This window comes from Panicum virgatum, chromosome 6K, assembly GCF_016808335.1.
Source record: "Panicum virgatum strain AP13 chromosome 6K, P.virgatum_v5, whole genome shotgun sequence".
Lineage (NCBI taxonomy): Eukaryota > Viridiplantae > Streptophyta > Magnoliopsida > Poales > Poaceae > Panicum > Panicum virgatum.
Genome location: NC_053141.1, coordinates 40,248,396 through 40,270,020, shown reverse-complemented (window position 1 = coordinate 40,270,020; position 21,625 = coordinate 40,248,396). Strand labels below are relative to the sequence as shown.

The 21,625-nt window shown below is 51.5% G+C and overlaps 1 protein-coding gene across 1 annotated transcript; it reads left to right on the top strand.

The window, feature by feature from the left end:
• Nucleotides 1–15,774: 15,774 nt before the first annotated feature.
• On the top strand, nt 15,775–20,288 carry LOC120712626 (abscisic acid 8'-hydroxylase 2-like). The gene is made up of 9 exons (XM_039998465.1): nt 15,775–16,168; nt 16,289–16,607; nt 16,777–16,932; nt 17,044–17,292; nt 17,463–17,552; nt 17,764–17,842; nt 18,779–18,885; nt 19,414–19,532; nt 19,743–20,288. Exons 1-9 carry the CDS (start codon nt 15,936–15,938, stop codon nt 20,011–20,013), a joined length of 1,623 nt encoding a protein of 540 aa, XP_039854399.1. The 5' UTR covers nt 15,775–15,935; the 3' UTR covers nt 20,014–20,288.
• The last annotated feature ends 1,337 nt before the right edge of the window (nt 20,289–21,625 follow it).

The following is a 21,625-nucleotide window of genomic DNA, read 5'->3' as shown; positions in this document are numbered from 1 at the left end:
CTCAGTAGCGCCCTCTCCTCCGGAGGAGGAGGTCCCCGGTTCGATCCCCTGTGGGGACGAATTTCGGTGGATTTTCCAGGATTTTCTGATGGTCTTCAACACATGCTGGGAACTGATGTTCGAGACCATCTTTTCAAGACAATCATGTGGGTGTGAGTATAGGGTAGAGGTCTTAGCTTGCGCATAGGTGGTGTGTGTGGAGTGTGTGAGTCTATGTGTAAGTTCAGATACTACAACTTGTACTTGGAGCAAGGCCAATTACAAAAAAAAAAACTTCAGCAAAAGGTAACAGGATGAAACTAGAATTTTTCAGGTATCTAATTTCGAGCCGAGGTGAGAAAGGTCTGAAAGAGATACTACACTGGTGCTAGCGAGCCCATTTTTTTTTACCGTTGAGAATAGGCACTGCTATATACATCAAGGCAGGAATGAATGTGGGCATATATGCTTACGGGCCAAATCAGGAAATGGGCTCTATCCATCAAACATTCCATTCCCAATCATCAGCACGCTTCTGTATGCGGCCCAACTCCCATCCATGTTAGACTGACGGCCTCGCCCCAATGTCAGGTCTGTAGAGGCGCTAAAATTATAGCTTCATTTTTTTGGCGTCGTTTAGTTGCCTCCTGTAAAATTTTAAAAAAAAAATATTGTTTTCACATTTAAAGTATTAAATATAGACTAATTATAAATTAATTACAGAACTCGTCTGTAAATTACGATGCGAATCTAATGAGCCTAATTAATTCATTATTAGTGTATGGTTACTGTAGCAAATTAGTGTCTGATCATGACCTAATTAGGCTCATTAGATTCGTCTCGTAATTTATTACAAGCAAACTATATAATTAGTTTTTTTATTTTGTCTAGATTTAATAAAGATTTCCGTTAGATGTGATAGTTTTGAAATTTTCAATTTTGCAACTAAACAAGGGCTTTATACGTATTGTTCTTAAATCGGTACCTCGGATACAAAACTTTTGATAGGGTAAGAGCTGTGCAGAAGTCTGATTGTGCACTGGAGGAGGAAGACGCATGAATGATGTCCTTTTCAAATTGAACTGTCATCATTGATTGCCTGAAACTTTTCCAAGAGTAAGCATGTCTCAAGATTAGCATATCCCTTCAGATAATAGGAAACTATTGCTGTTTGGGGTTAAAATTTCTCTAAAAACTAAGGAGGCAGATAATAATCACAGGGAGGTAAACTGTGCGAAGACGTACTATGTGAAGTACTAGGTATATACCAATAATCTGTTTCTTTCCCAACATAGAAACTATATCAAGGCTTGGACTACCAGGTCAACATCTGCATGCCTACCAAGTCACCAAGTTGGAGGCCGCACTCAAGAACGAAAAGTTGAAGCTCATATATTGCTCCTTAGTATCTTTTGGTCCTCTAATTCCTTTGTAATGGCGACTGGACGTCTGAGTGCAAGAATAAAGTCCAAGATGCGTGCCCTCCATGTCGGCGACGGTCATGTAATCATCGACCACTTATTTGTTTGTTGAACTGGAAAAAATCATGTATCTTCAGGATGATAGATCTCCGAAAGAGCGAAGATTATAAAAAGGGAAAAGTTGAACAATTCTTTTTGCGAACACGTATTTCATTAAGGGGGAAGAAGAGAAAACGGCTACAGCACACAGATCTCTGAACAATCACAACCGTTGGATCAGAGTTTGGGCAAATTATGACCTTTCTTTAACCGACAAAAAACAAGCTCTTAATTTACTTGTCAGTTTGTGTGCGCGAGTGCACTGGTACCGCGTGAAATAGGTAGGAATTTGGAAACAAGTCCCTTTTCCCAGATCCGGCTTTGGTTGAGCCCAGCGATGTGGCCGTCTCGTCGTCACACCTTTTCCGGCTTCCTTGGCTCGTCAGTGCTCACCTTTCTGGGTGCCAACACGATGCAGCATCCCTATCCTGTCCCGGACACATGGATATGCTGCTGAGGCGCACATCCGTGAGAATGTGAGTGTGAGGCCACCATGCATGCATGGTTGTCGGAATCAAGGATCGCCGGCCGTCTCGCCGTCGTGCCTGGCCGGCACGCCGGAGAGATTACGCCGCCCTGTACCATGCTAGGAGCTAGCCGTAGACCTCGGTATCATGTCAGCAACTGAGCATCGCGCGTGCGTGTGACGATGGGCCATGCCGATCGACCTCGACTCGGATAGATATTGATAGATCGTTTAGATTCTGTTCACCGCACGTCGATCTGGCGATGCTTATGATCGTGCCTTTTACTGCTTTTGCAGCAGCTGGGGGCCTCGATCAGATTTCAGAGCCAACGAAAGCGAGACCTGCAGAGTTGAAGGTTTCAGCGCTTCATGCGCAATGGCCGCAGATGCATGCATTCACTGACGAGGCTGAAGGCGAAGGAGGATTCAGATCAGAGCAAATAAAGTTGCGATGGCGAGGTGAAACCACGGACCAAATTCGTTTCGATCACGACTGCAACCTAGTAGACAGGAAAGGCCTTTTCGTGAGTACACATCCTAGTCATCACTGGCCGGCCACCGTTTATCGGCGAAGGGGACGTCGATCGAAATAATTGGCACCTCGACGGACGCTGGACGCAGGTCGCCATTCCGGCGACGACGTGTCACTCCTACTCGCGGAGCATCACGAGTTGCACGCAGCATCCACTGGTCGCCGGCCGGCCGGCTCCTACAGCTCCGGGAACCATCGCCACCGCGTGCTCTCGAGTCTCGATTAGGATGCGCAATTGCAGGCGGCGGCCATGGTCCCGTTGCGCATGATGCTGATCACATCCCGGCCCTTTTGGAATGCCAGCCATTCGACCTGCGCAATTTCGCTCGTTCCATCACACGCTCCGGCCAGCCGGGACCTGGCTAGCGGCACGCCTTTCTTAGGTCTACAGCGTTCGTATGTGGATTGTGAAGGGCAGCTCTATCCATGGCCAATGCTGCCATCTGTAGGATGTTGATCATTTTTTCCGAGAAATTTGATAAACACGTTTATCGGAGATCTCCAATCTTTCCCCTTAGAGCAGGTATAATAGTTGGCGGGGAGCCGGTGGGGAGCTTGCGTGGCAGATGAGAGAGAGTCAAGCAGGCGGGGAGCAAAACGCCGGCCGAGGCCTACGGAGACGCGCTGCGCGTCTTGCCATTGGCTGAACAGCGAGCTGGCAGCGGGGCCCACCACCATCCCGCGCGCGTCCTAGCCAGCGGCCGGCGAAACTTATTAAACTTGCTCTTACCAGTAAGGTTTTTAGGTCCACTTTGGCAGGACTTCTTCATCCACTTTTTAAAGAGGTGGCACGGATACACATGTACTTTTAGGTTTTCTTTGGCAGGACTTGTTCATCCACTTCTTAAGGAACCCTACCAAATGTATGCGTATCTGGCGGCAAAGCCCCCTAAATCATGTTGACGAGAGCCATTCGCTAGAGTAAGAAAAAAACTAGCTCCCAACGCCAGATTTATAGCCACGATATTACCAAATCGTTCCACTCATCTGAATCCTCGAGGCACGAGATTTATAGCCAGCAACGCGCGCGGTGCATCATTGCAAACCGATCACATCGAGAACCAAGCGTAGCTCGGATGGCAAGCACTGCAGTTGTGCATGCTGCCAGCCAGGTTCGATCCTCAAAGATTGCAACCTGGGTGTCTCACCGGGTTCTGAGGTTCGAGTGCCTCAATATAGCGTGTTCGAAGATTACTCGGACAATCTCGTCTACGTTGAGTGTGGTCAACGTGGGCGTCTAATAACCTCTTACATGATAGACTAGGCCACTTAAAAAGAAAAAGAAAAATTGTAATGTCGTATCTCTAAATAGATGAATTGTAATTGCATATTGGTAAATTTGAGAAATTATAATGACATAAATCTAATTAACCTTAAAAAAACGATCGTGTCACCGGAAAGCGAACGGGCGGCGTGGGGGCAACAACCTTCCGGTGCCTCTCGTAGCGCGCGGCGCACCGACGACATCACCGTGCGCCCGCGGCCGGGCCTGCGCCGTGCGAACGTGTGGCGGCGCGCGCCGAGCAGTTGCGCCGCGAGCTCTGGACCTGAGGCGGCGCGTCACCACACGGGGCAGGGACGCGCGCGCCTGCAGCCCCTGCAGGGTTGCGCGGGGGCGGCGCCGGCGGAGCGGTCGGGGAACGCGAAAGGGGCCGCGGCGCCAGCCGCCTGCAGCGATTACCCTCCTCCCAGGGAACTCAAGCTCAGCGCACAGTACCTGAGATCCGGCCGTACCAGACACAAACACACCACCAGCAGACGCAGGCACGCAGCTTCCTTCCTCTTCGCGCCGTCAGGTCCCCAAGATGCTCCTGTAGCACGAAAGCTCGATCTCCTCGGACGCCATTCGCCGACAGCCGAAAGGTCGACGGCGGCCGTACCGCCGTCGGCGTCACAGTGCTGCCGACGCCGGGAGCTGGAGACCGCTCTAGAACCGCGCCGCGCAGCTTTCTCTCGCCCCACGGGCAACATCTTGTGTGGTTTCCGGCGCTGGCCGGACGTACGGCTGACAACGAAAACACGCATCGGAGACAGCGAAAACGCCGCTGCCGAGTAATCCATGCGCCCTGCCATCGCTGGTCCAACCTGGACACGTTTCGTCTCAGGGCAGATCACGCAGCCCGATTTGTCACGGTCACGGCGATGCATTCACGACCGCGATGGCACGGGGGCCGGGGCGCCGGCCGGCCCCGTCGCCGTTGCCTGCAGCCTAATCGTGGAGACTTGTTTGGGCTGACGACATTGCAGGCTGCATTCGTGGTGCCGTACTGTAGTAGCTGGATCTCTCGAGAGTTCTCTCAACAAAAACCGGTTTCCATGTACCGGTTAACTGGTTTGTGGACTCAATTTATTGCAGTTTTTTTTTTGTCGCGAATGCAAGAGCTGCTCACTCGTGCTCGCCCTAATTAAGAATATCAGAAGTTCTATACCAAAGGAGATTTTAAGGTGTCTAATACTCATTGTATTATTAGTATTACAGTTGGTTTGAATTCAGCTATGCTTTTCCAGTGATTGACATTTAGAATCTGCGCCGCCAATTAAGAGATGTCTTTTATCAGAAGAGCGTGTTGAATCTAATGCGATATGATCATAAACATCGGGAGTGTTGGCAAATATGCAAAAAAAAATCAAGATCGAACATGAGATACAAATTTTATGTGAAAAAACTCTTGCCGGGAAAAACCACGGGCGCTAACTGGTAATCTTCACGGTAATGAAGGGATTACAATAGCTATAATGAGTCGTCCACTCTTTCCATGCAACTTATAAGATGTATATATAGAGCGGACTGAACTGACAGCAGCCACATAAACGGATACAAATCCGCTAATTACATGACATGACCAGGGATGGCGTCCCCGAGATTGGTGGTGGGCGCGTGTGCAACTAGTGAGGCGGCTATGGTGGCACGGCTTAGTGGATGTCGCGTGTGGCAGCGTTCGACGTCCACGCGCCGGTTTGGATGTTCGGCGGCAGTCGGCCTATGCGCGGACATCCGTGATGTCGGCTGGGCGAGAGGCGACGGTTGGCGGGCCGGCTTGGAGGAGCCCTTGTCGGCCCATTTGGGTGGCGCACCCGTCGACGGCGCAGCTGCGTGCGAGCTATGGTGGTTGGGCCAGCGAGGAGTGTGGTGGCCGGCTCGAGCCGAGGCTGCGGCGCCACCATGCAAAGGATGATGGCGTCGCGCGGGCCCGGCAACAGCCGCGTGCATACAAGGAGGCGACGCACCACCAGGCGAGACGCCGCAACGAGAGGGTCTCTACTTCGCTGGTTTGTGAGGTGAGCAAGCACCGGCGAAAGCCATGTCAGATTTGCCGGCAAGACGACGACAATGCTCTCAGGTGACATTTACCTCCTTGAGGCGTTGTCATGGTGTCTTTTCACTCCGACCAGCTGCATCGGTGCGTTGGCTGCTCCATGGTAGTGCGGCATGCGGTAGTTTTGCTTCGGGGAATGCCGGTGATGCCATGGTGGCTTGGCTGGCGGTAACCAAGCAGGGACGCCATTGGCGTCATGGTGGCATGGCTGGAGGCACCCGGCTGTTTCTTGTGCTGCAGGTCGTTGAGCTTGGCTAAAGGCATTGGCCGTGAGGAAAACTCATGTCGACGATCCAATCCGACCCGGAGGAGTTTCTGTTAAGGCTTGTGCCAATGTCCCAATCCGATGTGTTGAGTTTGACTGTTGTGGTCGTGTGGATGCCTCAATCCAACCGACCAGTGTGCGGCGCCTGCCGATGTCCCAATCTGATCAGCTATAGTTATAGGTGTAGTTGTAAGTGTTGTAGCGCATGTCGATGTTCCAATTCGATCGGCTATAGTTATAGGTGTAGTTGTAAGTGTTGTAGTTATGATGTACGGTTTTCGAATCCAATTTATCTATAAACTAGATTAATTATCACTTTATTAATATACACCGAACGGTAAGGTCGTAGATCTTAAAAAGCACGAGGCGTCCCAGGCACATGTTATAACTTATAATTCGAATCGTATACAGCAGGGGTCCTTGATGATTACAAAGTCTATTTAAATACACCGAAAGGGATGGAACCACATCAATCAGCCTGTTTGCCGGGCTGGAGCGGCTGGCTGGGGCTGATTTATGTGAGGGAGGAGTGCTGTAACGCTGGTGGCATTGTAGCGGCTGATACTGTAGCAAAATGTTACTGTAGAGTTCCAAATACCGAGAATCTGATCCTATGTGGTGGTACTGTAGCAATAGTGGTACTATAGCGTTGGTCCTGCTGGACAAGCCAAGCGAACACGTAAATGTCGAGAGCCTCATGATCAGGAATTGTATCCTTTCGGGAATAATTTCTGATAGTTCAAGATTGATTAGCACCTGACACTGCTCTCTTTCGGGAAGCTTCGAGTCCATGCATGAGCATCCGAACCGACCACAAATGCCCTCGATTCGGTGACAAATCGAACGAATGAAGAAGCGGATAGGAGCTATACCTAGGCCGCTGTAGCGCGAGGGCATCCATGGCGGATTGGTGGTGCATCGGCGTACACAAACAGTTAAACAGTAGAGGCTCATCAGACTGCTAGCTTAGCTACCACTGTTGTTGTACGACCCAGTCATCAAGGATGCTCCCGTCGCCATCGGTGCTCTCTGGCCGGCTCGTCAACGATATTGCGGCGTCGATCGGGAAGCGCCGGGTAGGGGTATGGTGTCGGCTTGCCGGACTGAAGCTGTCCGTCGCCGTCGCCGGCGATGGCGACGGCTACGGCAACGGCCGGTGGATGGATCTCGGAATAATCGAGAGATCGATTAGGGGGCGCGCTGTGCCGGAAATAGCTCCCCGGCCTGCTCTTTCTGCGAACAGAGATCACTAGACGGTTGTCGAATGTTTGCTCGCCGGCCGCCGCCGCCGTCGAACGGCAGCGATGCGCCGCCGATCATTACCGAGCGATACGCTACGACATCCGGAACGTATGACCTTTAATTTACTGAAAGCCTAAAAGGCGTCGGAAAAAAAAAACTTAGCTTTAGTACACTAATTTTGTGCATAATTGTTGATAGGCACGGTATATCCAGCAACTACGTTGACATGATCAACTTTCTTTTAACAATTCCTCGAAGAGACTCCCATGTGTCTGTCAGCAGATATTTAATGGATAACGGAGACCATCGGACTATTGCAAAAAAATGATTTTAAAATTTTAATTACAAAACTGGATAACAGAGAATTAAAAAGGTCCAAAAAATCAAAACTAATTTATTTTAAAAATCAGAATTCAAAAAATAATAGGCATAAATACAAGCAACCAAATATTATAAATATATAAAAAAATTGTTTTAAATAATTGACAAGTATCGTGCCAACAAGATATATAGGTTACAACTTTAGAAAACTTTTGATACTCATTTCATATTTTTTTGACTTAAAATAAATTACTTAAGATTTTTTAGTTTAAATTTGAATATTTTTAATTCTCATAAATGGAAGACCACCTAATAGGCCAAATTTACTCGGTTTCAATAATTGGATAGTCTCTGTTATTCGGTTTCGTAGTTGAAGGTTAAACCGAACATTTGCAATTAATTAAATATCATTTTAAAAAACATTTAATTAAAGATAATACATTTTACAGATACTATTTATCAAAGTTAGAAAAGTCAAACTTGGTACGAATCTATATGAACATCTATTTTTGATCATATGAAGTACGCCAAAGAAGCAAAAGGGCTTGTAGCCTAGTGGTTATAAGAGCCTCAGTAGCACCTGAGGTCGTGGGTTCAACTCCCCGTGGGTGCGAATTTTCTAGGACTTAACGGCGTTTGTGCTTTCAGTGGTAGGCGACGTTCCCATCGACAGCGGAGTGACTGTGGTGACTTCGTCAATCTCAGTCTCTCGGAGGTACTCATAGAGATAGGGTTGCGTGCGTGTATTCATAGGGATGAGTGTGTGTGCGTGTTTGTGAGCGTCTGCGTCTGTACTGTGTTTCTAATAAAAAGTACGCCAAAGAACACAAATTAGAATATGATAAACCCTAAAACCTTCAAATAAGCGGTCATGCATGCACACACGTCTATTAGTGTCTTATAAAAAATGGACCGATAATGTAACAGTCCTATGTTGTTTAACTAGTTAAACATGTCATCATATGCATCTTAAAGCATTAAACATATTTAGCTCGCAATTAAGGAGAGACTTAAACCTTAGGCTAATCCACTGTTTTGGTAGTGGCGGACAGTCCGCCCCTATACGGCGGACGGTCCGCGACTATGTCACGTGGCCGACCACGGTTCACCTCGGGCACATCGAATTCACTGCCACGTCACCCTACCCGCGGACAGTCCGCGCCTCACTCACGGACGGTCCACTAGCGCATCTCCGATGCGTGTCACGCGCGCAGAGTCTGAGCGCCACGTCCCACCCTCGGGCCCACTCGTCAGCCCGATCTCTCCATCTCTCCAGCACCCCTCTGCTCTCTCTCTCCCACTCTCCCCAAACACCCTCTCTCTCTAGTAAAGCCATGGAACACCTCACCAGAGCATCACCAGAGGACGCCGGGGAACGACGCCTACGAGCTGCACCACCCCGATCTCCTCTTCTTCTTTGGGGAGGAGCTTCCCTAACAAGCTTCTTCCTCTACTTCATCCTCTTTCTCAAGCCCAAGCAAGGAGGACGACCCCGAGCTACTCCAAGTCTTCCCCGACGACTTGAAGCCCTTATCAGTGACCCACTCGACGCCGGTGAGTGTTTCTCCTCCCCGATCCATCCGCATTGCCCTAATATTCGAAGCCAAGAACACACCTAGAGCACAAATCACCATTGATGACCTAGAGCTTCGAAACCCTAATGCATGTGCGATTTAGTTAGCAAAGTGAACTCCCTAGACTTCCAGGCACCTCTAGGAACAAACCCCACCCCAACCCGTGGCCGGAATCGCCGGCGGCGAACTCGCCGGTGAGCCTTGGCCGTGTCGCGGACGGTCCGCCCGACATGGCCGGAGGGTCCGCCAGCTCCTAACCAAAACCAACAGAGCCTCTGTACGAGTTCTGGCCTTTCAAGATTTGAAAGGCGGACAGTCCGCTCAACCCACGCGGACGGTCCGCGATTTAGTCAGAGAGCATATTTTCCACCCAACACGGTCCGCGACTGACCGGCGGACGGTCCGCCACTCGGTCCGCCGTTCAGACCAGATGGTCCGCTTCCCTAACCCGGACGGTCCGCAATTACCTGTTCAGCACCCTTTCACTCATTCATGTACCACCCACCTTTGTACCATAGTTTAGCCCTGTTAAAGCATGCATTCTCCTGTCTTTAGCAATCATTGCACGCATTCATAGCATGCTCATTTCTCAAGCATCATTTTCATTCGTGTAGAGACCATGACACCGGAGCAAGAGGAGGGTGAGCCGGAACCCGTGGGAAACGACGCTTCTTTTGAGACTCAAGGCAGGCCCCTAAGCATTTCTTACACCCTATTTTGGATCAATGAAGTATATGTGTTTTGTTTGCGCATGAGTTACTATATATATATATATATCATTGATTGCGTAGAACCTATCTGATGCATTATCAACCTTAATTAGGATATCATCCTTAGATGAGTATGCTTGAATAGGTGTCACGAACTATATGCTTAGCCATGCTTAGCTACGGTACAAGATGAGAGTTGGCAAGGTCACCACCACTCACGAGTTATAGGATGTTTGATTAATTTACATGATTAGTCAAGAATGGATAAAAGTTGAGCAAATATGAAAGATGATTCGGACTTGGGCAAGTATGATAGGGTCATGTTGGGATGGAGCTCACATGGTTAGTCTTGCTTGAGTTGATTAAGGACCGATGCGTAATCGTTTTGATACTTGAGCACCTTTCCGTACAAACCACATACTTTATAATGGGACGGTAAGCCAATTAGCATGAGTCACACCTTGCCTTGATCGGATTCGGTGCGAGTTGTGATGGAGTGTGATCGGCGTTTCCGGTGCACTTGTCCTTCTCGACCGTTCGCTCATAGTCGGTTGTGTTTGTGTGAAAGGTTGATGCATGAATCAACACTTATCCTTAGCCGTGAGTATGGTCGTTGGTCTTGTTCTCGTGTGGGAAAAGTTGTACACCTCTGCAGGATTTTTGATCTATTGCAATAGCCGCGCTCTCGGACATTGAGCACGCTCTTGTACTTTGACTTTAACGTAGAGTTATCGAGAAAGTTCATGGAAGATTGAGTTTATGATTTATGAACACTTTACTTATGTAATTGTTTGATGCATGCTTTAGAGATCATAGATGCTCTGTCTTTTGCTTATTACAATTTGATCAAAGTTAGATGCTTTTATGCAAAAGTTAAATACCGTACCCTATCCTTGCTACTAACCAAATACATTCTCCTTGAGGTCGGAATAATATATACCCATATTGGATAAGTCCTGCGAGTACCTTTTGTACTCATGATGCTATCGTTAAAGTTGTTGCAGGTGATGCGCAGCCGGAGGCCATGTTCGGCTACTTCTACCCCGCGGACGGAGGTGCGGGTGAGGAGTGGATGGCCGGTGGCTATGTGAAGGACACTATCGGCATATAGTGTTACCTTCTTATTTTGCGTTATGTATGGAGTGCTAGTAGTAGAATTTTCCGCTGCAAAAGCTCTGAAGACTTGTTGTATTAAACTTTGAACCTTTTTTAATATAATCTCGTGTGTTGGACGTGCCTATGTAATGGTATTACTGTTGTGCTTGTGGAGTGTGTTTAAATTCTGGGCGGTGCTCATGACACATTCCAAGGACTACCGGGGTTGGTTCCCTCTAATCAAGTTGATCAATTGATGATGACTCGATTAGCCGGGATTAACTTGGGCTGGTTCCTCACAGATAAAGTATATTGTACTAGGCGTGTGACCGTGTGTGCGTACATTGCATACATATAGTCAATGCACTAAACATTAGAACTACCACAGTTACGACTTACGAAAGTGATTGGTCCGTGGTTAATATGCTCACTATTTCTCGTCCTCGGGTCTATTTTTTCCTTGCACGAGTTCATCTTAGTTTGACCATACTAATAACACACGGCACGTGGCGCAGCCACCTCGTTACACATTGCATCCTCAAGTTGGGACAAGCCCCCACGGTCAATGCAAAATCCTGGGCTTTCCTTGAACTCGCATAGAAAAAACACAAAAGGGCCCCACGATAACTTTCTTGACCGTCCGTCTCCATTCCCTGCTGACCATGCACGCCAGTAGGCGTCGAGCGGCAGATGAACTGAACCGGCAGCAGTTCAGAAATGTCAGCCGCTGACTCGATCTGATGGTACATATGCATCCACGCCGCACATCTGTGGACGCACGACACGAGAGGGTGGGAGAAACCGAGCCCCCTACCCCAAGAATTCCCCAGTCTTGAAACCGGGGGCGCGCGCGGCAGCTCTGAAGAATCCCAAACGGCCACCAACTTCCTGATGATCCTGCAGCTAGCCACACGGGGGCACGCCATTGGCCGGCAACCCCCGGGGGGTCGTCGCCGGCAGGAGTCGTTTCCGGCGGCACGCGCGTCTTTTCTTTCTTTTTGAATGATGGGTTTGTTTTGGGAAGGCAAATATCTCACTTAAAGGTGGCGGAGGGGTGCCGGGATCCCGTGGTGAGGGGTCCCCCGTCATGATCGAAAAAAATGGAGAAATCGCAGTAAGATATTGGTTCGAACCCAATTCATGATGAGTTCAGAAGGACAGCATTCTCTCTAAGAGAAAATGAAAAATGCTGTTAAGACAAAAGAAGCAATTGGTTACGGAAGGTGTCGGATGTCAATTTTAGTGGGCGATAGTGGTAATAGTACGCGCCCCGCTCCGAAACAAAGAAAAAAAGTGTGTGCCGCACTCACGAGGGACTGCCAATGAGATACTGGAGGAAGGTGGGAATGAATGATTCTTTCCATTCTTCCAGATCATTCTTTCTTTTCCCACGACTCCGGGTTGGTTTTGTTATTTCAACCTTAAGTTCCATCGACTTAAGCGTAAGCGCCCCAGGCCTGGTCCAGCTGGCCGTGGCCCTGACACTTGGTTGCCCCGCCGCGCGACACCTGGTGGTGTGCTCCAGGCTCCAACCGTCAACGACAACCTGCAGGCCGCTGGCCGCCGGCCGTGGCATGGCATCCTCCTCATAACTTCGTAGACGGCGGCGGGTGTGCCAGCGCCAGCGCCCAGCGCGCGCGATCCTCCTCGTAGTTTCTCACCGGATGGCATAAGCGATTACGTTCTCCGTTGATCCTGACGACGCCGGCCGGCCGGGCCGGCGGCGGCACACCTGGCGCGGCAACAGGGCGTACGTGGCGGCGTTGCTTGCGAGAAGCGAACACGGTGCAGGCCAGGCGTCTGTGACTTTTTGGCGCATGAATTCGAGTTGTTGGGCGCTGAGTTTTCTCCCGATCGAGCTGTAAGCAGCCTGAGTAAATGGTGGCTCGTCAGCCTACATGTTTGCATGCTTCGCCTGCGACAACGGAGCTTTGGACGCGCCTCACTGTTCACAGCGGCTCAACAAGAAGTGATGAGTTCATCGAGCAGACGTGTTTGGAGTTTGGAGCCAACGCAACAGCCGGGGGGGTTGTGACGGAGTCCAAGTCCTGCTGCCACCGTTCAATGTCTGCCCGTGATGAACGGTAGTGGCGCGTGGCAGTGCTAATAACGTGACTTGTCATGGGGATAAGACTGCTACGTGGAGTGGAGTAAACATCGTAACTCTCCTAAACTTACAATATTGTACACAGTAGTAGCTAATAATAAAGTAGTTTCCAAAAAGGGAAACAAAAGTGTGCATTTCTCAAATTAAGCTAGATGAGCATGCTGCTCTCGCCGTTAGACCCTGTTGAGATGCGAAATCTTTTGGGTGTAAAATATTGTAGCACTTTCGTTTATATTTGGTAATTATTATCCCGTCATGAGTTAATTAGGCTCAAAAGATTCGTCTCGTAAATTATAGACAAACTGTGTAATTAGTTATTTTGTTTAGCTACATTTAATACTTCATGTATGCATTGAAACATTTGATGTGATGGAAAATCTTATAAAGTTTTGGAATTTTGAAGGCAACTAAACAAGACCTTAGTTTATTGCAAATTTTAGCTAGCTACTGTGTACATCCTTTCATGCATGCCCACCCACAAAATGCCAAGTCACCTGCCGCCTGTGCATGGACACAGCGTCAAGGAGAACCGTGCACACTAAGCTCATTCTCAAGGACAAGCATATGGAGATAACAAGATCAGATACAGTACGTGTATCATCATCTGCCAACACAGTACACAGGGAAACACAAGAGGATTTTTCGAGAAATGTACTTGCAGGTTTTCCTTTTTTTTCAGAAAGTACTCTGGCTATACATGCTACTGTAAAGAGTCGCAGAGCACATACTTCACTACACATTGCAGAAGTAAGTATTCACGACAAGACACGTTGATAGTGTCACACGCCGCCGGGTGGGCATGCCGACGTTGCCAAGAGCGCTGTTGAAGAGTAATTCCTTTATTCATTTTCATTCGATCTAGAGTAGAAAGAGGCGTGCTTATATGCATTGAATTAATGGATGTCATACAAAAAAAGAGTAAACTGATCTTTAAAACCACGGATGTCTTTGGAGAAATGTGTCTGTAGGCACCTGTCAGGGAGATAACTGATCAACATTGATGGACAAAAAAACTTTCATTGCCAAATAAGGAATTCGTCCTGAAAGGATTGTCTAAATCAAAGTTCTTTTTTATTTCATCAATTCACATATCTCTAGACGCTGGTTGGGGTGGTGAAAACAGGAAGAGAAGTGCGAATAAAACAGGAATAGATAAAGAAAAATAGAATGGAGAAAGAGGGGCGAAGGATCGGAGAAGACAAAGCACATCCATAAATGTTGGGTCGGTTCAAGAAAGATGTGAATTCTATAGCGCAAGCAAGATCTGTTAACTTCTCGTACTACCTCTTCCTCACAGAAATGCCCACTTAGGCCATGTTTGGACGCCGTTAGAGGAGGCCACACCCACATTGTAGTCCGACACTACCCAGCATCTAAATACCATAAATTCCAATTTTAAGACAGGAATAAAATAAGTAGTAAGGTTGAAACCTGGTTGATCCGGTAGCCAGAATGTTGCAACAGTTACAATTGTTTGGGACCTCGAATGTTTCAAATCCTTGTTGATGTCCTCACATCTTGCACTATGAGCGACTCATCCACTAGTTGTTGCTTCTTTGATGGACTGCAGTAGGTAGAGATCAAGCGGCGAGGGCGATCTAGGGTTGGGAGTGATGCGGGGCGATTGGAGCGCGGGGGGGGGGGGGGAGTGGGGGGGGGGTGCGGTGAGGGTCGCTTGGGGGAGGGGGAGGGCGGGGAGGGAGAAAGGGGAGAGGAAAGGAGGGATGGAGGGCCTAACAAAATTGTGACGGCATATGGACAATGTGAAGGTATCGAGTAGGAGCAGGTATTTATAAAGTTATTGGATGGAGAGAGAAATCGATGGAATTCGCATGACACATGTTTTCTGATTACATGTATGCGGGAAGAGGGTTGATTCTTTTTTATTTTAATATGCATGGACCGTATTGCCCCTGCAAAAAATATAGAAAATAGTATTATTTCTCCAATTACTTGATATTCTTATTTTAAAAATCATGATTACCAACCTGCAACAATATTCAAAATGAAACTTTCATGAAAACATAGTTGCCCCTATGAACACCTCTGAGTGATGGGCCGATAGATTTTGATATTTAGATTGATAAAGTCAACATAGTGTTCTTTCAAAAAAAAAAGTTAACATAGTCATCTCGTCTAGCACTCAAATAATATTGCCGTTAGTTCCTAGAGTATCTCATCAAAAAAAAACGAGCACATGTCCCACAAAGAACATAATCGTTTGCGATCTAAACTAAAAGACTGATATATAACATAGGGACACATAACATTTTATTAAACTATGTAGAAAAATTACCTACTACCCCTTCTATTTCAAATTGCTAGTCATTTTGGCAAATCTAGACGCATAATTTTTATCATGTATCTAGGTGAATAACAAAAAAGTTATATATATCTAGATATCCTAAAATAACCTATATATTTCTAAAATAACCTATAGTTTGGAATGAATGCAGTAAAAAAACACCCACGGACGCATGGCTCGTTGCCTTCTTTGTTTTGTCCGTTTATTTTGCGCCCATCCCCGAAGTTATCCGAAATTGTAATGAGAGCCGTCCGTAATCGCCATTTCCGTTCCCAACCCTCCCCCGGTGCTATAAATAGCACACATGTGGATCCCTCGGCCACCCACCATTTGGGAGAAGATCCTCTCGAGATCGCTTCCCTCGTGTCCCTCTCGCCCAACGCCACCGCGCCACCACTGGCGCAAATCACACTCGGGATACGAAAGGGAAGCGCAGCGGGGGCACGCACTCGATCGCCTCCCGCGCGATCTCGAGGGGATCACACTCCTAGCTAGAGGCCACATGGCTTTCTTCTTCCTCGCTGTAGCCTGCGCCTGCTACGTCGCCTCGCTCGCCGTGCTGGTGCTGTTCGGCGCGGGCAGGCGCCGGAGGGGCGGCGGCGCCGGCCGGAGCGGAGACCCGGCGCGGGGGCGCCTCAAGCTGCCCCCGGGCTCCCTCGGCCTGCCGTACCTCGGCGAGACGCTGCAGCTCTACTCCCAGAGCCCCAAGATCTTCTTCGCCGCCAGGCTCAAGAGGTTGCTAGCCGCCGCCGTCGCCATTGCCGGAAATTAAACTCCGTGAGCTGCAAATGCGTGTGATGATGATGAGCTGATCGAATGGCTGATTTCTCTGTGCTGCGCGCGCCATGCCCGCAGGTACGGCGAGGTGTTCAAGACGCACGTGCTGGGGTGCCCGTGCGTGGTGCTGGCGACCCCGGAGGCGGCGCGCATGGTGCTCGTGTCCCGGGCGCACCTCTTCAAGCCGACGTACCCGCCGAGCAAGGAGCGCATGATCGGGCCCCAGGCGCTCTTCTTCCACCAGGGCGAGTACCACCTCCGCGTGCGCCGCGTCGTGCAGGGCTGGCTCGGCCCCGACGCGCTCCGCGCCCTGGTGCCCGACGTCGAGGCCGCCGTCGCGTCCACGCTGCGCTGGTGGGAAGGCCGCGAGACGAGCACCTTCCACACCATGAAGAGGGTGAGTGCCGGCCGGCCGGCCGGCCGTCCGGGACCGTCGGATGCGTGTGCCGGCGGCGGCCTCCGTTCCTCCTCCATTGTACGGTTGTGCTGGCTGCCCGGGCGTGATGGTACGTGTCCAGCTAACTTGGTGGTGTCCCTTGGCCTTTTGCGGCTTCGATCTCTTTCAGCTCACGTTCGACGTCGGCGTCGTCACCATCTTCGGCCGGCGGATGGCGGAGCACGTGAAGGAGGAGCTGAGGAGGAACTACTTCACCGTGGAGAGAGGCTACAACAGCTTCCCCATCCCCGTCGTCCCCTGGACCCGCTACAGCCAGGCCATCAAGGTAGTACACGAAGGCGACAGTTCATTCTTTCTTCCCGAAATCAATGTCGATTCCCTTCCTTGCCTTCTCCACAATGTCAACCACCAAACCAATCGACCTGCGTGCGTGCAGGCGCGGCAGCGGCTGGGCGCGATCCTGGGCGGCATCCTGTCGGAGCGGCGGGAGCGGGACGACACCGGCGACGACCTCCTGGGCGCCCTCATGCGGTACCGCAACGACGGCGGCGCGGCGCTCTCGGACGACCAGGTCGCCGACAACGTCCTCGGCGTGCTGTTCGCGGCGCAGGACACGACGGCCAGCGTCCTCACCTGGATCCTCAAGTTCCTCCACGACAACCCCAAGCTTCTCGACGCCGTCAAGGTGAGCTCATCGCCGCGCCGCGCCGAGCCGACCGGCCGGGAGACCTCCCGCCCGCCGCCATTCTCCTTCCCAACCGGCCGCCGGTGTTCGGTTCTAATCTAACGGCGTCGTCGCCACCGTGCCCTGGCCCCTCTCTCCTGGCCCGGCCGGCGGCGTGTCGATAAACGCAGGCGGAGCAGATGGCCGCGTACGAGGAGAACGACGGCGGGAGGCTGCCGCTGACGTGGGCGCAGACGAAGCGGATGCCGCTGACGCAGCTGGTAAGCCCTGCCCGTGACGTGCACACCGCCGGCGCTGCAGTGTACGCGTCTCTGCCGTCGCCGCAGAGGAGTGGCGCCGCGCGCGCTCCCGTTTGGAACCTTGCTCTTGTTAACTCCAGCTGCTAATAGCTTCCAGCACTAGGTGTTCGTTGGTCCTAGCTAGCTGCCTTTTTTTTGTTGTAACTCGTGGAACCTGTTTCGGTGGAGCCAGGTGATCTTGGAGAGCCTGAGGTTGGCGAGCATCATCACCTTCACGTTCAGGGAGGCCGTCGAGGACGTGGACTACGAAGGTACGTGCACGTACACCAGCACACTGGAAAAAGACACACGTGTAGACACATGGACCTCGCCAGCTTCTGCACCCAAGGACATGACCCTTTTTTTTAGAGAGGGAAGAAAAGTTTGGGAAGAAAGCTCACGTTTTTATGGGGAAAAAAATCATGCGAGATCGATGAGCATGGTAGTAGAATCATGCACAAGCATCATGACAATGGTGTGTGCTACTCTGAAACATTCTAAAAGGGGATGGATGACAGAACTCACAAGGGAAGGGATAGATTAGTGAAAGAAATTCCCAACAAACACATCCACACATCATACAGTTGATGCTGTCGAGTCGAGTCCACCTCAGCACACTCCAGACATGGAGATCCAACAGGCTTCATCGCCCGTCACACGTATAATCCTCAGAGCATTAAACAGGTAGAGCCACTAGTCTTCACACAAAACCAACACCAAAGGAGAATTATTCCTAAAAAAAAACTCCAAAGTAGACACCTTTTTCTGAGGCTGCCGTTTGTATGAACACGGGCGCACCCCAGCGTCGACTTCGGCTGTCTGCCCACGCGGCGACGGCCCGTTGTTCACCTCAAAACACGGCGGCGCGCCCACGCCCTCTCGTTCGGATTGATCACCGACGAGCGATCGGCCACCGGCCAGGCGGGCGGCCGCCGCCGCCGCTGCCCTTCCCGGACGGCACCGGCGGCCGCTGCTCCACTCCGTCCCTGCAGGCAGCATTACTGCAGGAGCAGAGGAGTCAATGCGACAGCGAGAGCGGCCGGCGGCAATGGCGCGCCGCGTGCGTGGGGTTCGGTTAGTTCGGGGGACATGGTTACTTACGAGCATTATGTTGTGGCGATTAAACCCTAAAAGGCTCGATTAGATCCTCCTCTGGATTTACTCCTCCGACTGCGACCGGACTGACGATGGGTTTGTTTTGGTTGCAGGATTCCTGATCCCCAAGGGGTGGAAGGTGATGCCGCTGTTCGGGAGCATCCACCACAGCCCGGAGTTCTTCCAGGATCCGCAGACCTTCGACCCGTCCCGGTTCATGGTAACGGGGCCTGCCTCCTCCTACTCCTACTACCTGCCAGTAGATGATTGCACAGCTTTGACATGAACGTTACATGAGCGTCCATCGATGGCGATCAGTTGGGTCGCAAAGATTTGCAGCTATTGTTGTCTTCAGCTGTTCCTATCATCAGACTGCCGAAGTCAAGGACAGCAATTACTTTCACTACCGGCTCCACAGTCATTGCTGACTCTCACGACTGGACCAGTGCAGGCAGGAGACCCGTTAAACGGTGGCTGGCCAATCACCCGGCCAGGCCTGCAGCTGAGTGCACAGCGCACAGTGGCAAGCCACGCGACAAGCATTACTCACCAACACGCGCCTTGCACTTGTTGGCAGTGGCACACTAGCTAGAAAGTCTAGAATAGAGTGCGAGAGAGAACAAGTTCAGAGTCGGCAGCAGACAAAATTCTACTGTAATCTTTGGAGCATTGCCAGCGTCCGATCCGTCGTCCTGGGATCCATCCAGCCGCGAGCCCCTTTGTACTGACCCGCGCGTCCCGTTGGCAGGTGGCGCCCAGGCCCGGCACGTTCCTGCCGTTCGGGAGCGGCGTGCACGCGTGCCCCGGGAACGACCTGGCCAAGCTCGAGATGGCCGTCCTCGTCCACCGCCTCGTCACCAACTACAGGTACGTGTCACCCGCCGCCGCCCTCACGCCCGCCCCCGGCGGGGACCCGGCCGGCCGTGCCCGGATCCGCCATGTGTGCGCGCTCGGCGCGCGGTCCCGAGCCGGACCCCGCGCCTGGCCCGGCTACCGAATCGGCCGTGCGCCGCGTCACTTTCCACGCATTTTCCTCGTACTCCTCGGCATTGTGTCATTGTGTGATTGCTTGGGCAGGTGGGAGGTGATCAGGTCGAGCGAGGATGTGACCTACAGCCCGTTCCCCGTGCCGAAGCGCGGCCTCCGGGCGAGGCTGCTGCGGGCGACGACGACGACCGGCGGCGCGGAGGAGGGCGGCCGCCGCGCGCCGCCGCCTGAGGCCGCTGTTGCTCTCTGGAGGATCGGTCGGTGTCCTGGCGCTGGCTCTCCTCGGACCGAGCAGCAGCGTCGTCACCCCGCCCAGGAGACGGCCGGGGATCCGGTCATCCAGAGTCGTGGCAGCAGCTAGCTAGCTAGCTAGCTACCCTTTCGCAGTTCCTTTCCGTGTCGGATACTGATCGACTACTAGTGGTGGTGGTCCCCGGCATGTGGTCGACCAGTTAGCAATAGCCGGTCAATCATTGGGAGGAGGAGGATGGCAGTAGTGTATCATCAGCGTCGCCGTGTCAGTAGTAGAGGACACGTGTGGTCCGGTAGTGTCACGCCCGGGCGAAAAAAATGAGCTTGGGATTCGCTGATCATGCTGCTAGCAGTAGTAAGAATAAAGCGGTGTTGGTGTCGGAAGTGTCGATGTGCCATGCTGCAGTGACACCGTCGCTGTTTCGGACAGCAAAACGTTGCATGCGACGTCGACGGCGAGGCTGTCGAGACGCTGACTGACTCGTGCGTGGCCTGGACACGGCCATGCGCCCGCCCGTCGCCCGCGCAGATCACACCAGCGATCCCGTCGATCCCCCGGCTCACCGGCTTTTCCCAAAAGCTGCCTGCAGGGACAGGGATGCCAGATGCCCCCAGCGGCAGGGGAGAAAGAGCGTCGCCGTCGCCGATCTGGCTAGCTTTTTGTTCACGGCGAGGCTATGCTAAGAGCGCCGCGAGTCCCGGGAGAAAGTGCGGCCGGATTGCATGAGACGTGCCGCGGGCCGATGCCGAGCACGGGAACGGTCACGCGACAACCCGAGGCTTTTGAGACGGGAAGCTTGGCCGCATCCGCGACAAACCCGCCGGTGCAGTGCTTTCGTTGACACCGCCATGTGCCCTCGTAGGATCCAACTCACTCTCTACCAATGCTCCATCCTCAGAGCATGTTTAATAGTTTCGCCCGCTGCTCGCCAGCTGCTAGCGGCACACGTGCGCGATGGTGGCGAGCCCGCTGCTATTTAATGCAGCGCTCGTTGATCAGCCAATAGCAGCAACCGCAGCGTGTCTTCGCCGGCTGCAGCGGGCTTGTCAGAGACGCCTGTCCTCTTCTCTCTGCTCAACGTAGATCAATATGAGCCGGCTAGTCGTCCATCATAACACTTGCTCTCACAGACACATGAGGTAATAACGGTGCGGCGGGCAACGAGAAACAATGCAAGACACTACCAGCACCGTACGAACTGAAATGGAATGGGAACCGGTGCGTCTAACGCAAAGAGATAGTAGTACAAAGAAAAACGGAAACAATTCCTCTGCAGTAGTGCTGACGTGTGAGCCAACGGCACTCCGAAGCTTGCAAAGGAGGGAGCCTCGCGTAGAAAACTGACACATAAAGGGAAAGGGCTCCTCCACCGGTCGGCACGTGGCATGGCAGTAGGACACATCTGGACCTACAGTCTACAGCACTAGAGTCTCCGCGTCTGGACGACAAGTCTTCTTCCCCGGCCTTGCTCCAGTCCAGGAGGCTGAACACAGAGCCCAGCGCTTGCACTGCAGAGGATCGGACCGCATCCCGGAGTGGATCGTCGTATCCCAGCCCCAGCGCGGCAGCGCCAAATGAAAATTTGATCACTAATTACGGTGTTAAATAAAGCCAGTTTATAAAATCAACTTCAGAACCCCGTGCTAGGAATCCTGAAGAATCTAATGAGGTCTTTGACCGCGTGATTAGAGAATAGTTATTGTAGCATCACTGTAGCCAA